At 36.7% G+C, this 16,647-nt stretch overlaps 1 protein-coding gene across 3 annotated transcripts in view; it reads left to right on the top strand.

The window, feature by feature from the left end:
• mllt10 (MLLT10 histone lysine methyltransferase DOT1L cofactor) overlaps positions 1 to 16,647 on the top strand; it is a 54,161-nt gene continuing 37,514 nt past the window's right edge. The window contains exons 1-7 of one of the 3 annotated variants that reach the window (XM_067378700.1): positions 1 to 1,043; positions 3,107 to 3,186; positions 8,970 to 9,095; positions 9,700 to 9,754; positions 12,237 to 12,346; positions 13,375 to 13,478; positions 13,703 to 13,796. In XM_067378700.1, the coding sequence (XP_067234801.1) occupies positions 881 to 1,043; positions 3,107 to 3,186; positions 8,970 to 9,095; positions 9,700 to 9,754; positions 12,237 to 12,346; positions 13,375 to 13,478; positions 13,703 to 13,796 (732 nt within the window). In that variant the 5' untranslated portion in view covers positions 1 to 880. The remainder of the gene's footprint in view (positions 1,044 to 3,106; positions 3,187 to 8,969; positions 9,096 to 9,699; positions 9,755 to 12,236; positions 12,347 to 13,374; positions 13,479 to 13,702; positions 13,797 to 16,647) is intronic. The other 2 variants (XM_067378699.1, XM_067378701.1) reach the window with 2 other exon arrangements.

Raw genomic sequence — 16,647 nt, forward strand, 5'->3', positions numbered from 1 at the left:
ACAATAACCTAAAGTTTGCCTTAAGTAACCAAAACGACAGGTAGTTTAGGCGAAACTTCGGCAAACCGCTTAAAATACCTTAACTGGGGCATATATACCCTATATATAGGCCTACTGTAATGTAATATTTATATAGTAGCTTATCCAATTGATTAAACATTAAATATGAGATATGCCTATACCGCTTCTAGAGGATCTCCTATAAATGTGAAATTATAAGAACAAATTTAAACGAGCTCCACTAATTAATTTTAAGGGGCACTTAAGTCAATTGTATGCATTAGCTATAGTTTATTCTTTTGCCTTTATCTTCTATAACGTTTAAATAAAGGTGATATGTACCACTCATAAAGTTTGAAAATTAATATAATTAATTCTTGGGGGTAATCTACTGAGGATAAACTGGTATTTAATTTTGACAAGTTATTTCGCACCTTAACAGCATGTGTTACCAGAACCTGCATCACATTCGTAAGTGGAATGTACGCACTTCTCTGTAAAGTAACGTCATTTCAGCTCAAAACAAAAACTCCCAGATGATCGTAGCACGAGAAGTGCAGTGCACTGTAGCTCGTCTTCCCCCGCTCGCGGTAAAATTCAATGGCGTTCGCCGCGTGGATCAACCAGCCCCGAGAGGCCTCTTCCACTCAACCCGTTCTACTTATCCGCGCATGCGCGCACACGCGCCTCCACATCCCGAGAGCCTCCAGTACGGGGTTTGTGTGTTGAGCCAAAAAAATACCGCCTTCAAAAACAACGCAACTGAAATATGGCTTTTCATCGAAATGGGACATAAAATACGGCTTTCAGGGGAGATAGGGATTCGTGAGACAAACGGCCGACCGCATTTTTGTTGGTCTTTGTGCGCTGCTGATGGTAGATGGTATCCAGCGAGCTGTATCTGGCAGAGGAAGACGACGACTCGGCGAGTAATATGAAGGAGATGATCGGAGGCTGCTGCGTTTGCTCGGATGAGAGAGGCTGGGCCGAAAACCCCCTAGTCTACTGCGACGGTCACGGCTGTAACGTTGCCGTCCACCAAGGTAAATATATAAGACTTACACTTTTTGTTTTTCTTGAGGAACGGACATATTTTAGGCGGATGTTTTGATAAGTTCCCTTCTGTTGTGGTGAGAGAATTAGCTTAGCTTAGCATAACATAGCCTAGCTTAGCTCAACGAAGAGTCAGCATGACCTAAGTTTAACCACTGGCGCTTATTTATGTTATTGGAATGACAGGAAGGAAATGTTAAATATTTTAAAGGTTAATTTGGAGCGTTTTTAAGGTGTGGCGGTTGTTGTGGAGCAACGGTTCACCGAAGGCCTGTTGGTGTGCTAATGTTATTCGTTAGCACGAGCGCTACACGGCTGTAACAGCATGTCGCTTATGGTTGTTCATTATCTCCACTGTCTCAGGACCAACAACGTGTCAGTCACCGCTATGGTAACAGAGATGAGTCACATTGAGACAAGCTCTGGAAGTCATTACAGCTAGGCTGATAACACACATTTATGGCTAGTCAGCAAAGCTGTCAACAAATTCCGGACTCTTAACAGGATCTTGATTGGCCTTCCACATGTAGTTTATTTGTCTTGTATTATTTTAGTTTGCGACGCTTCAAGATGACAGTTCACATGAATATATTGATAAACTTCAAGACACTTGTCTTTGGGGTGAAACTTAATGGTTACAGACGTGTGAAACAGAAAAACCGAGTTTTGAAAATCAACTTTTATGTTAAAAAATAAAAATCTGGGTAGCGTTTCCCAAAAGCATCGTAAGCTTAAGTTTGATCGTAGCTCCATTGAAACCAATGGAGCTACGATCAACTTAGGCTTACGATGCTTTTGGGAAACGCTACCCTGATCTGTCATTTTTAAAGAGTGACGGGCTGTCATTGAGGTTGACATTGAGATCCTGAGTTATTTTTTATTAAGAAATATTTTATCCTTCATGCATGCAATGGAAAAATTCCTTCTTGAATAACTTTGATTAACAAGTTTTTGCTTTTACATGCATTTTAAATAGTTGACATGCTCAGTTCAGATGTATTATATCCTAGATTTGGTGTCAGAGCTGTCATTTCTTTCTTCAGCATCTGTTTTAGTTCACTGAAGGTGATCCAGTACAAATGGATAAAGTGGTCACCTTTAGACTTGTAGAAAGATGTTATTGTTAGTGTTTGGGCAGGTGTCTGATATGCCGGCTATTGATTAGCTGACTATTTGTGACATTGCAGCAAAACATTTTGCTTAGTTTTTTGCCTGTTGTTGCAAACTTGGAAATGTTCATTCACATTTGCTCAAAAATAACTATGAAACAGAAATTTGAATACTTGCATGTATTTAAATAATTTTGTTGAGTGTAGAAATTACATTTTGTCCACCAAAAATAAATGGTCAATGTCTAGTTTTTCCATCAGCTATTTTACATTTTCTCAGTTAAGATATATAAATATTTATTTTATATATTTTATGTGAAAATAAACAAACATGCAAAGACCTTTAGTAAGTGGATTTAAAAAAAAAAGGATTCTCTTTGCACCTTTCCCTGACCTTGAAAGTGAACATGGATCTCTTTTTGGTCTAATTAGGTTTTCATTCACATTGTTTGTTTAGAACCTAGTTTAGGTTGTTGAGTCAAAAATGATAGAAATGCTTGTAATAAATGAACTTTGCTATAGATTAAAACAAACTAAACTCATTTGAAATGTTCATGAATAAGACAAACTGTTTTGAGACCAGTGACACATGAAAAGATGAGAACCTCTCACACGCTTTTGTTCTGCAAAGTGTTAAAGCTGCATTTTGTTTTGTCTGCTCATCAAGATATAATCTAACGTGTTTTTTCAAATGCATCTAGGCAACAGCATTTCCTGTCAAATGTCACTGTGGTACAAGTCACGTGCCACTTGAGTTAACCACGAATTTCATTCCCTGATGTTGTTGCACTACAAATATATCTCACACATTTCTTAAAATATCGTTTTTAACACTCTCGTGTTAATCTCGAATCCTGACAGGATGAGATAGTAAAGCTGTCAGATTTACAGTAGTTGGAAGAAAGTCTCATCATCTCATCTGTCCTTCATTCCTGTTGTTTCAGCCTGCTATGGAATTGTCCAAGTCCCCACAGGACCCTGGTTCTGCAGGAAATGTGAATCACAGGAACGTGCTGCCAGGGTGGTGAGTTTCCTCATCTTTATACAAATCTTTCAGGCTATCTGTTTTGCTGAAGTACAGGTCTCCTTCCTCTTTTTGTATATTGTGGATTTGTTTTCAGTTCCCATTTGTCGGATAATATTTATTATTGATACTTTGAACTGGTTATTGTAACTTGTCTTATAGTTTTCCAGTCAAAAGCTTTGGTAGCAACGTTGAGGGTAGAGTTCCAAAAGTACAGATTTCGGTACCAAGTCGGTATTGAAATTTAAAAAATGTGACACTTTGAGTACTGTAGTGCGGATTCGTAAACACCTCTGATTGGCCATTGTTTTCACGGCTCATTGGGTATGTTTTTGATTGGCTTCAATGATCAACACTTCAAAAACATTGTAAATAGTCATCAATGATCCTCTTCACCAAGCGCTTGCACAGATACACATGGGAGCATTATCGCAGACCCGTCCGCTTTTGCTTTCAAAACGCTTTCAAATTCAAACACTTTCATGTGCTTTCAAACGGTCCCGTGTGTTGATCATTGTAGCCGATGAGCACAATGGCCAATCAGGGGTGTTTACGAATTCGATCAACAGTGCACAAAGTGTCACATTTTTAAAATTTCAGTACCAATTGGTACCAAAGTTGGTACTTTTTGCAACTCTAGTTGAGGGACTTGTAAGGAATAATTGAAACACGGGCCATTGAATTCTTAGAAAATAATGATGTCAAGAAGACATTTGTCAGGTTTTTGTCCTTAAAACTCTCTTGTGTGTGGGACTGATTTCTTACGCATCTCAACCCAAGCCTCTGTTGCTAATTTCAAAACGTCATTTCAGAACTAGTAATGGAGGCTTGAACCTCGATAGCAGAATAATACAGTTGATAAAGTTATTTACGCAGTTGAGAGAGAGGGATAATGTGAATTAGCCTACCTGAGTCTGTGCATCTCTCACGGTAGCAGTGTCTCCTCTACTACCGAAACTATAAGTTTATTTACCTCAAGAACCACACAGTCATTACCTCGCTGGTGTGAAATCTAATGTAGCTTGACATGTTGCTAAACTATTTTGCTGATTAATTCGTCAGACTGTCTAAACGTTTCTTTGTGAGTGTGTGTCCGTACTATACAGTACATGTGTACGTTTGAGAGAGTGGGAGAGAGTTTGCGCTTTTAGGAAACAATAAAATGTATTTTGTCATTTTCATCCTATTGTTTACTATATTTATTTGCTTGGTCGGTGTTGTTTTTTTTTTTTTTGCGGTTGTAGGCTGTAGGACCTATTAAAATAACTGAAATCATTCGGGAAAAGTGATATGGATCTGCAATGCGGTCAAGACCTACTTAGAACTACTTTAGCCATGCATTTCCCTGAAAATAATTGCACACCTTAGAACGTTGGTCAACCAATCAGATTCAAGCATTCAACAGCTCCATAATATAAATTAAAATAAATATGGTTGAAGGCCAGGCAATGGACATTTAGGCATTCAGACAGTTTGATCTTGTCAGATCAGAATACAATGCCTTAAAGATCAGGGTACGCATGGACAAATGTCATTTCTGTCAATGGTTTTGTCTGTGAGCTAGGGCTGTGCGATTGAAACTGAGTTTTGATTTTGTTTTTTTTGCTTCCAACAATTATGAAAATAAGATAAATCAATTATTGTACCCCATGCCATCCCTTTTCATTGTTGGCTTTCGCTCCTCCTTTTAAAGCCCAAACTTGCATGTAATGTGACTTTGATAAAATGGGATGTGCTTGATATTAAAAAGAGTTATTAAAAGTGTGAAAGAGACTTGCGCCGTTCCTCAGGCAGCTTTCTGTGGCCGTGCTCCGACACGGAGCAGAACATGGACAAGCAAAGTTTGAGCTTCGGGTACATGCCTAAAAGTAAAGCCAGTAAACATATTCAAGTAAACCCAGTCAGTTATGTCTTAAGTGAACATAAACAGATGGGAGAAAATAGAATGTGTATAAGTATATTGGATTCGTGCATGAGGTCTTAAAGTGACACCAACCTAATATACCTGCTGCTGTTTGTGTCATTAATGTTAAGGTGACTGAATAACTTTTTTGTATCTTTAATAATAATCAGAGCAAGGTTCATTTTTACTGTGAAGACTATGCTGTGTTTTATTTTACATTTGATTATTACATTTCTGTATTAGGCTGTAAGCTGAATACTTATAGACTTGCATGAAAAAATTAAAGCACTCTTTTTAATTTGTATCTTTTTTCAATTGCATTTGACCTATTGTTTGTAATTTGCTTTTTTGTTTTTATTGTATTACGTATTTTTAATAATTTAAGGACTTTTTACTTGCATTAGTTAGCCTAGTATTTAAAGCTGCACAATTCTGAATAAATTGAGAATCCTAAGTTTTTTGTTTAAAATAGATATCACGATTCTCCCACAATTCATAATTCATTTGAATTAATTTTTTAAATCATTATTTAATAATTTTAATGAGCGCTTTTGAATGAATCTCTTGAATGAATAATTCAATGACATGCATTTTTTAACAGTCACATATTGCCACCTTCTGGTGTAACAATGTAATTGATACAATCTTTATCTGAAGTGGCAAGTTCAATTTCAAGTTTTAATTGCTACTGTAGACAGTGTTTATATCCGAACTATGAACTTTTAACCCAGTTCTTGTCATAATTGTAATTATTTTAAGAAATAATGATACTGTGTGGTTGAAAAGTTTGTGAACCTGTTTTACACCTATACATGACAGCTGCTCTCTGTGAATTGCAGCGCCAAGGCAGATTAGAATGTTCGCTGTAATCGTACTTGTCAAAATTATTAATAGACATAGCCGAATCGTTGTCATTTAGGAATAAGATCGCATTCGAATTAGGGCTGGGCGATATATCGAATGCTTTTGTCACGCGCATTTCGTCAGTAAAGCCGGTTCCCTGATTACCGCTAAATCGCCACCAGCTGCTTTCAAATGGAGTGCCATTTAATAGACAGAGCCATAGTTCACTGACAAGCCACGCAATATCGCGTTCAATATCGACAGCGATTCATATCGATATTGAATGTGATATTGCATAGCTTGTCAATGAACTACGGCTCTGTCTATTAAATGGCACTCCATTTGAAAGCAGGTGATGGCGATTAAGCGGTAATCAGGGAACCGGCTTTACTGACGAAATGCACGTGACAAAAGCATTCGATATATCGCCCAGCTCTAATTCGAATGTTGAAATCAAGATTGCAATCTTTTAATTAATCTTTTCAATTAATCGTGCAACTCTAAGATAGTGTCATATATTTTCATCACATTTTTTCTCTCATGATCTTGTATTGATACTTTAGATTCATATCAATATTTTTATTTATTTTTGTGTGAATTCATATCTTCTACAGTTTAGTAATTATGAAGCAGGTTGTCTATGCATAAACTCTGAGACTGCAGTTTCTCTGTTTGGTCTTTTTGAAAAGTTTTTTTTTTTTTTTTTTAAATCAGTTTCTGGAAGTGGGCTTAAACATTTAACCTTAAATCACATATTTGCCAATGTGTACCGAACAGTAAATGTGGATTGTATGTATATAAAAACTGTATGACTTGGCAGGACTCTTAGGCCTGTATGTATAACAGATGTAATAAAGTGGTATTAAAATGATCTTTTCTTTTTTTGACTTGTCTGAATGGTAAGAGGTTTAAGCTGAAATTGTTCTGAATTGTGCAAAAAGCTTCTTTATGGCTTAGATATAGCTTCAGAGTTCATATTTCTCTCCTTTTTTTCCTCTGTCAACTATTGAATCTCTGTTTTGGTCATTTGTGGAGCATTTTCTGTCATGTAGTAACATGGAGTGATTGTATAGTGAAACAAGTAGTCTGTTTTCTTTATTTCTGATTTTTTCATAAATTATTTTCACATAATAAATATGAGCAAAAAGAAAATTATGATTGCAGAGTCTCCAAAACCATATTTATATTCAACATCCTTGTATTATGTATTGCATTCAATTATAGTGTCCTGAGTAATGTCCCCCCTTTTTTTTTTGTATATAAAACATGCAGTAGCTTAAAATAAATGCTGTTCTAGTATTTATAAATAGAAGATGGTGATGGGGTAAAGGAAACAATTGATTCGGATAGGTTAAGTTGTGTTGGCAGTTAAAGCGGTTTCCTTTTGAGAGCTCAGTGATCTGACAGCTGTACATGTCTTGTGCAAGCTGTCAGGTAGGTATGATACCTAAGTGGCAGTTTAGAGTAGAAGAATAGTGGGTCACAAGAAGGGGAAACCTGTCACGCATCCCATTATGTAAGTATTTTTGTTGAAAGATCTGGATTCATGGCAAAACAAGGCATCCCACATAACACCTTTTATGAGGTTAGGGACATTATTCAATGCCAACTGCTCTTATTCTGAAAAGGAACAGGATTTTTCTTCCCTAATTTGTATCCACAGGTTTGTCATGTAATAATTTTGTGGCCTTTTTGCCACTTCTAACCAATCCAAACCCAAAGATTTGTGAAAATCGTAATTTGCACTATCAGAAAGGTTTCTTGCTGGTGGGTCATTCCATGTCAAATCAACCAAATTTCAGAAATGTCCCCTTCTCAAATGTTTGATTTTGTAAATATTTTTTTCTGTAGAGAGATGAAAGCCAGTAATCCACTATTTTGTAGAGGGGGGTCAAAATGACAATTTTCACTTGAGATTTGGAGATAAATGACAGGGGAGTAAAAATGACTTTAGAAAGATGGCAGCATCATTATTTTATTTTTCACAGAGATTGGTAAGTCTGTTAGTAAAATATGTTGACTAGCAATCTTTGTTTCATTATATGCCAACGGTGACCGTTCAAAAATGGTCTGCATGCCTGTAAGTTTGCATGCTTGTAACTCAAGCAGTATTAAAGATATCTTAATATCATTTTAGATTCTGGTTCTTAACTTTTCTTTTGGTATCTTCATTTTAAAGGCCCTCGAATGGTTCAATCCCAGAGATATGTAGATCTTAATGCAGCTCCATGAGTAAATTGGTAAATTGTACACATTTCCAGTGGTCAAAAACAAAATGTAGGTCACTTCACATACAGCTGATACTTTTTTTTTTTTTTTTTTTTTTAAAGAGGAATATCTGAAGAGAAAATAATGTTGATAGAAAAATATATATTTTCTAGTTTCAACTCAATTGCATAGAACATATCTGTCTGAGTGCCATAAATATTCCTTTTCCAAAGTTTGCATGCCTATAACTCTAAAAGTATTCAAGATATCTTAATATCCTTCTAGATTCTCATTATTAATAAACTTTCCTCTTGAAATCTTCATTTTCAAGGCCCTGTATAGTTCAGTCCCATAGATGTGGGGATCTCAATACAGCTTCATGTTCAAATAGTTGAATTTTATCCATTTTCAGCAGGTAAAATTGTTTGCCTGTTAGCATATAATGAAACAAAGATTGCCAATGTCAATTTTACTAACAGACCTACCAATCTCGGAGTAAAAATAAAATAATGATGCTGCCATCTTTCTAAAGTCATTTTTACACCCGTTCCAAATCTCAGGTGAAAATTGCCATTTTGACTCCCCTCTACAATATAGTGAATTACTCTTTCATCACTATTTCTACAGATAAAATATTAACAAAATCAAAAATTTGAGGCGGAGACCTCTGGTTGAGTTGACACGGAATGACACTGGAGAATTTTTTTTGTATTCCCAAAGCATAATTATGAAACCAAATTTCTGCATTTGTCCTCATTCCTCCACTTACTAAAAATGAGCCCATTTTTTTCCCCCATTTGTGCCCTGCTCTGCCACTTCATTCCCAAAGATTAAAGGGTGGAGGGGGAGAAAGCCGAGCTGGCAGACCCCTGAAGGAGGAGGACTGTCCACCACCTGTAACAAAGAGGAGGAGGACAGCAGACTGAGCAGAAGCTTAAAAACTTTGAACATAGTGGTATGTGGCAAATAACGGCATGGTTCCAAGCACAATGTTATGCCCCAATATCTAACCCTGTTCAAGGCTTTAAAGATGAGTGAAATGTCATAGTGTATATGCATGATATGCTGTGTAATAGGCCATGTGTCAGTGCCCATTTCTTTAGGACACATTCAACCATCTCTGTTGTTTTTGTTGTTCAAAAAGGGTAGTAACTGAGTAAATGTTCTTTATTTGAACATTCCTCTTACATTCCGAGGGTTTTTTCTTCTTGTCCTGTCATTTGCTTCAGAAAACGGTTGTCTAAACCAGTTTTTCTCCTTTAGCAGAGCACATCCTATTTTATCCTTGAATATAGAAGCAGCTCTTCGGGGTTGCAGCAGTGGATGTTTTCCAGCTCCAAGTGAACTATCAAAGGCTCTTGTCTACAGTTTCATTGATCAGTTTTGCCAAGTTGCTCTGTTCTCTAGTTTCAAGGAAGAAAATGATGTCTAACCTCTAAACTCTGCTTTAATTTGATGTCCATGTCAGAAGTAGAGTTCCTGAAAGCCCTCAGAGCTGTGTCTGGCCTGCAGATGGTTGGATGGAGTGTGGGTTCATGTTATTTCTCCTCTTTTCACAGAGGTGTGAGCTGTGTCCCCACAAAGACGGAGCACTGAAACGAACAGATAATGGAGGTAGGACATCTAACTTCATGCTGACTCTTTTACTTTGCACTTGCTAAAGAAAAACTATCACCAGCCTTAGTCCTAATCTACATGTTATTGGCAAAAACAGACTGCAGTTGCTCAGTAGCTAAATATAGGCCTGTAGCATAAACATATTTTAACAGTTAACAGTGGGTTTTTTACTATTATCTCCAATTCAAAAAGAAAATCTGTCAGACCAATTTTATTGTGAGGTGATAAAATGATGTGAAGCTCTTGAGAGGAACATATGTGCTGATTAGGATGACGCTTTTCTATTTTGACGCCTCTAATGAAAGTCAATGCAAAAAAAAAAATGTAGTGAATTGATTATCTCTTCTATGAAGTATTTCACTGATATCCTCTGGCAGTTTTAATTATCACAGAAATGCTCCTGTCAAAAGGATATAACATATCTCATCACTAAGCTATTAATTAGTCATATGTATCTTCATATGTCTCACCTTAAAATAATTTAATGTGGATTTTAGGGAAATTTTCACAATGAATAATTATTTATCTATTTTACCATTTCTTCTTTTACTATCTGAACTTCTTTTGAATGAACCAAAAGTTTGACTTAGTCTTGGAATATTTGTTTTGGCACAAAAGGCAGATTTTATCTGCTTAATTTTTTCAGATTAATGGAGCAAAAGGAGTTAGGAAGTGTGCGTGTTTGTCTCACCTTGTTTTTATGGGTGGGCGGTCTCAGCGGGGTCATTGTGAGGCTGAGAGGGGACGACTCTTCTTCATGCTCTGGGTTCACGGCAAGGGCAGCTCAGAGACTGTAAACATGGCATGGGACACAGCTGCGGGACCATGCCCCATCTTTAGGGGTGGTGAGCTGTTTAACGGCCATGAGGGAAACATCATTGCCCCAGGCTTATGGTTTAGCTGTTTCAGACCATGTAATCTCTTTTTTTTGGCTTGAATTTGTAAAGCCTTTTGAAATTCTTCGAGATAAGCATTCCATCTTTTGCCATTATTTACGAGTAGGAGTGAAGAATTCTGAAACATAAATTTTAGAAAGAGCTTGTTCGAACCAGCAGTGATCTCACAAGTGAGATTTTAGGTGTTGCTTTAGAGAAATCTTTACATTTCAGCCAACTGAGAATAAAACTCAGCAGCAGTGACCTCCTTGCTCCCCAGACCAGCACATGGAGAGGTTTTTACAGATGTTGCTACTGTTAAGTTATGCAAACAAGAATAATCCCAAATGAAAACACTGGAGCAGGGGCTTATACCTGGCCTAACAACATGCTGAAACACATGCAAGGAAAATAAAAACTGAAACTCATACCTTCTAAAATGTTCATAGAGCATTTTTGCCTCCCTGCTACAGGCCTTCAGTATTTACTGTTGCTTTAGTCACAAAGATTTCACTTATTCTGTCTGTCAAGAACAAGATTATTTGAGTACTTTATTCTCAGCTAAAGACATCTTTGACAAATCATTCTTTTTTTTTTTTTTTAAGTGTGCCACCCTTCTGTTTGAGGGGTTTAGAAGTTCTTTGGGGTGTGCTTGGGTTTTATTGCCTGGTTTTATAGGCTTCTGCTGGATTCTTGGAGTGACTTCAAAACAACAAAACCCACCTCCTTGTCCCTTTAGGCTGGGGTCAAAGACAGTTCATGGGTTCACCTTTAAGTTTAGGCCTGTTATTGTGCCCTTGCGCTGGATAAACAGAGCTCATTTGCTCATTTCTTTTTGGTAAATTTCATCTTGATATCAATACCATCTGCTCTCCTTTTACAAAAATATTGCGGAATATGGTCATTAAATCTAAATCAGCTCAGTTTAGGGGTTTTCTGGTAAAAAGCCAGTTGATGTGGAGAAAAAGTTTAGTAGTAGTAGTCTAAAATTTATGATATAATATTTATGTAGTGTGCTTGTGGCTGACACCCTATGGTTCAACACTTGGTCTAGACGCTAGGCAGGAGAGAATATGCCTCTGCCTCTTCCAGTCCTGGGTATTTCGTCTTTGCGGTCACACTCAGCCCACATGCTTTAATAAGTGTTTTTCACACTGTGGAGGAAGCCAGGCGTGCCCCAAAGGCATGACTGTAAGCAAACAAATGAACGTAGGCTCTTTTTAACAAAAAAAAAAAGACCCAAAATGTTTGACAGTCAGCAGACACACATATTCAATTTAAATGCTTCTTTTATGGCATTATCCATATTTTTTAATGCCATCATAATTTTAATTATTATTAATTAATGATACATTTAAATGTTATATTTAATTGTTTTAATAGTAAAAATTACTTTATTGTATTTAATTGATTTTTTTTTTTTTTTTTAATTGTTTAGCTTATCATTTATTTATTTAGCCATTTGATGGTATTTATTAAGCACACTTTTTATGCAGTTAAGCCCATTTCCATCTTCAAAACAAGTTCCTATAAAAATAAAGTAATAATTTAATCTTAGCATTTTATGTAACATCTACTGATCATCTATCATGTGTCTTGTTTAGGTTGGGCCCATGTGGTTTGTGCTCTTTATATCCCAGAAGTGGAGTTCGCTAATGTATCCACCATGGAGCCTATTGTGCTTCAGTCTGTCCCCCATGAACGTTATAACAAGGTAAGTTCCCTAACCTCTGAAAGACAAACGCTTATAGTTTGGATATCAATCGAAAAGCAAAGGCTCAACATAAGAGCCTCATAAATCAGCTCAACAATGTAAACAGTATGCGTGTAAGGAGTTTAGTCCTATACTGTGAATGTGTTTTCTTAAGGGACCAAGTGCTACATTTATCAATCTTGTATAAACATAGAATGTTGCCATTAATTATACTCCAAAGCTGAATAAAGGAAAACTGAGATCCATGTTATGGGAATTTACACTTGCGGCCTGAAATGACAAGAACCATCCATACTTATGTGTCATTGAATTTCCTAATCCATTATGGAAAACCTGGATTTTTAAAGTTGGCTACTAATGATTTTTATAGTCAGTATCCATTAAACTCGAATGACTTGAAAATGACTTGTATAGCTGATGTTCTGATGGGGTCTTTTTTTTTTTTTTTTTTTTTACTACTGCAAATTGGATACTTGTGCATCACTGTAATTCAGAACTAAATTTGCAAAGTCCAAATGTTTAGATGTTAGCTTAACTTTTTTGCTCAACCATGAGGGTATAGAAAACAATGTTTGATAGTACCAATGGGATATGCTATGACACAGTTCTTTCATTTTTCATTTGAAAACCTAATTACGTTTTGTTTTCTATGGATGCCCTTCAATGCAGTAGATAAGTAAAATACAATCAGTTAGTGTTGTATGATTTGGATTCAGTACTGTGTCTGATGACTCGCAGGACTAAGGAGCCAAGTTTAATCTCATGCTTGAAATAGTGGGTTTAAAATCTGGGATAAAATAGATTCAGCTCTGTTGGTAATTGAGTCCTCACTGTGAGCCAATTTAAAATGGCATGGTTATCACTTGCCTAATAATCGAGGCGCTGGGAAGGGCGGCTTCTGAGAGACTTGTTAAATTGGTAGAGCCTTCACGCTAAACAAGCTGTGGGCTGTGTAGCAATGCATTATATACCATAATAACTGCTTTCTGTATGTGAGGAATCACTTTGGTGACTGTCTTTCTTTCTAGACGTGCTACATCTGTGAGGAACAGGGCCGTGAGAGCAAAGCTGCTACTGGAGCCTGCATGACATGCAACAAACATGGATGCCGACAGGCCTTTCATGTCACATGGTGAGTTGCAGTGCCCTAATATTCCAGCTAAATTTCCTCATAAGCATGTTAATATACTCAATTATGCCATCTGTTAAATAATAGCAATGTTAACTAAAAACTTCCCTTTAATTGAATGAAATATAATGTAATTGTATAACAAATAGTTGAAATAAAACAGTTTTTAATCTGTATTGTGTACAGGCTTTTTAATAATGCTTTTTTTTATTTGTCTTTGAATGTAGCGCTCAGCTTGCTGGGTTGTTGTGTGAAGAACAGGGGTCAGATGCTGATAATGTGAAATACTGTGGATACTGCAAGTACCATTACAGCAAACTGGTAAGAATCTGTTTTTTTTCTAAACTATTCTATACTAACTAACACCTTGACACAAAGCACCGCTGCTGCAGATCCCACAGCATTTATGCCTTTACTCACTGATATTTCAGAAATTGTCAATTTGTATTAAAGGGATAGTTCACCCAAAAATGAAAATTTGATGTTTATCTGCTTACCCCCAGCGCATCCAAGATGTAGGTGACTTTGTTTCTTCAGTAGAACACAAATGATGATTTTTAACTCCAACCGTTGCCGTCTGTCAGTCAAATAATGCGAGTGAATGGTAACAAAATCTGTAAGAGTCAAAAACACTTCCATAGACAAATTCAAATTAAACCCTGTGGCTTGTGACGACACATTGATGTCCTAAGACACCAAACGATCCGTTTGTGCGAGAAACCGAACAGTATTTATATAATTTTTACCTCTAAGACACCACTATGTCCAATTTCGTTCAGCATTCGTTTAGTGAGGTCTGATCGCGATCTGACAGCGTTGTGTTCTACTGAAGAAACAAAGTCACCTACATCTTGGATGCGCTGGGGGTAAGCAGATAAACATCAAATTTTCATTTTTGGGTGAAATATCCCTTTAAAACATTTATGACGTCTAGGCTGAGTATAAATAAAAGTTGCAGTACCAGAAACAACTGTTTTCAACTGTTATAATAATAATAATAATAATAAGAAGAAGAAATGTTTCAGTATATTATAATGATTTCTGAAGGATCTTTTGACACTGAAGACTACACTGTTCCAAATTATTATGCAAGTGAGATATCAGTAGGATTTCAGTACAATAAACGTTCAGATTTTAGTTTTTCTAAGAAAGTGTTTGTTTGTTTATTTATCCATGTCTTTTTAGATAACTGGTATCAATCTCAGACAAAATAATTTGCCAGGTCTACTTAAGTAAATGGAAACCCTACTTAGAGGTTGTTTCACATTATTAACCAATTCACAGTTCTCATGCAATATGGGGAGGAAGAAAGATCTTTCATGAAAAGCATGAAATGGTGCAATGTTGTGCAAAAGGCATGAAGAAAACTAATATTGTGTGAAAACTAAATGGAGATTATCGAATTATCATAAGATTTGTGAGCAATTTAGAGCACCGCAGAACTCGGTCAGATAAAGGCTTATTAAGGAAAGTTCCTGTCAAAAAAATTAATTGTAGGGCAGCTATAAAAAAGCCAGTGTTGAGCAGCAAACAGGAATTTGAAGCTGCTGGTGTCTCTGGAGTCTCAAGAAGCTCTCCATGCAGGCTGGCAGTTGTGCGTAAAGATGCATTTCAGCCACCACTAACCAAACCTCACAAAGAGAAACATTTACAGTTGGTTCAGAAATACATAAAGACTCATTTTTAAATAGTTTTATTCACTGACGAATGCCATACTACAGTGGATGGTCTAAATGGATGGATTTCTGGGTGGATGGTGAATAGCCACCACCTTCCATCAAGACTGCAATGTCAGCAGGCAGCTGGTGGGTGATGATTTGAGCTGGAATATTGGGAAGTGAGATGGAAGGTCCCTTTAGGGTCTCTGAGGGTGTCAAAATTACTTAATCAAGATATGTGGAGTTCGTAACTGGCCATTTTCAGCTATGGTATAAAAAGAAGGATAGTGCTTTCTGAAATACAATGCACTATCCCATGCTGCAAAAACACCACAGCAATAAAACGGTTTGAAAATGTATTTCTACACCCACTGTAAATGTTTCTCTTTGAGGTTTGGTTTGGAGTGGATAAAATGCATCTTTACGCACAACTGCCAGCCTGCGTGGCAGACACCAGGAGCTTCAAATACCTGTTTGCTGCTCAACGCTGGCTTTTTTTTAGCTGCCCTTTTAATACGATTAATTTTTTTGACAGGAACTTTCCTTAATAAGCCTTTATCTGACCGAGTTCTGCTGTGCTCTAAATCACTCACAAATCATATGATACTTTAATAATCTGCATTCAGTTTTCACACAGTGTTAGTTGTTTTCATGCCTTTTGCACAGCATTGCACCATTTCATGCTTTTCATCTTCAGAAAGATCTTTCTTCCTTCCCGTATTGCATGAGAACAGTGACTTGCTTAATAATGTGGAACAACCTCTAAGTAGGGTTTCGATAGATGTGGCAAATTAATTTGTCCGAGAATCATATCTAAAAAGACATGGATAAATAAACAAAGAAACACTTTCTTAGAAAAACTAAAATCTGAATGTTTATTGTACTGAAATCCTACTGATGTCACTTGCATAATAATTTGGAACACAGTGTAGAGTAGTGGCTGCTGAAAATTCAGCTTTGCTATCGCAGGAATAAATTACATTTTAAAATATTAAAATGGTTATAAATTTGTAACAATATTTCACAATGTTGCTGTTTACTGCACTTATGCTCATCAAGTCTGCATTTATTTGATCAAAAGAGAAAAATTTTAGGGTGCTTTCCACACTTGGTTCAATTGCCTGGTCCGAACCAGAGTTCGATTGCCCTCTTCCCTTGTCACATCTGGATTGTTCACATTACATTATTTGGGTCGAACCGTGGTGCGTTTGTGCAATCAAAGCAGTTTACCCCTGTTGCATGGTACTGAAGATGCAGGAGAAGGTGGCAAAATGCATAGTGTTGCTCACCTTTTAGGTTTTAGATTTAGATTTTCTTCAAAGCATTAGTAACAGCACTTGTGTCTATCTGTCTGTCACCAAACACAGATTTATCGAATCGTACATCATCAATAGCAGTTCGCTTCTGCAATTTTGTATAATTTGGATTTGTTTACCCCCAGACCAGCCTTTCATAGGAAGACTTGGGCTCGGTTCCCCGGTGCGTACCTTAGTTCGGAAAACCACGTTCACATC

Source organism: Chanodichthys erythropterus, chromosome 23 (assembly GCF_024489055.1).
Source record: "Chanodichthys erythropterus isolate Z2021 chromosome 23, ASM2448905v1, whole genome shotgun sequence".
Classification (NCBI taxonomy): Eukaryota; Metazoa; Chordata; class Actinopteri; order Cypriniformes; family Xenocyprididae; genus Chanodichthys; species Chanodichthys erythropterus.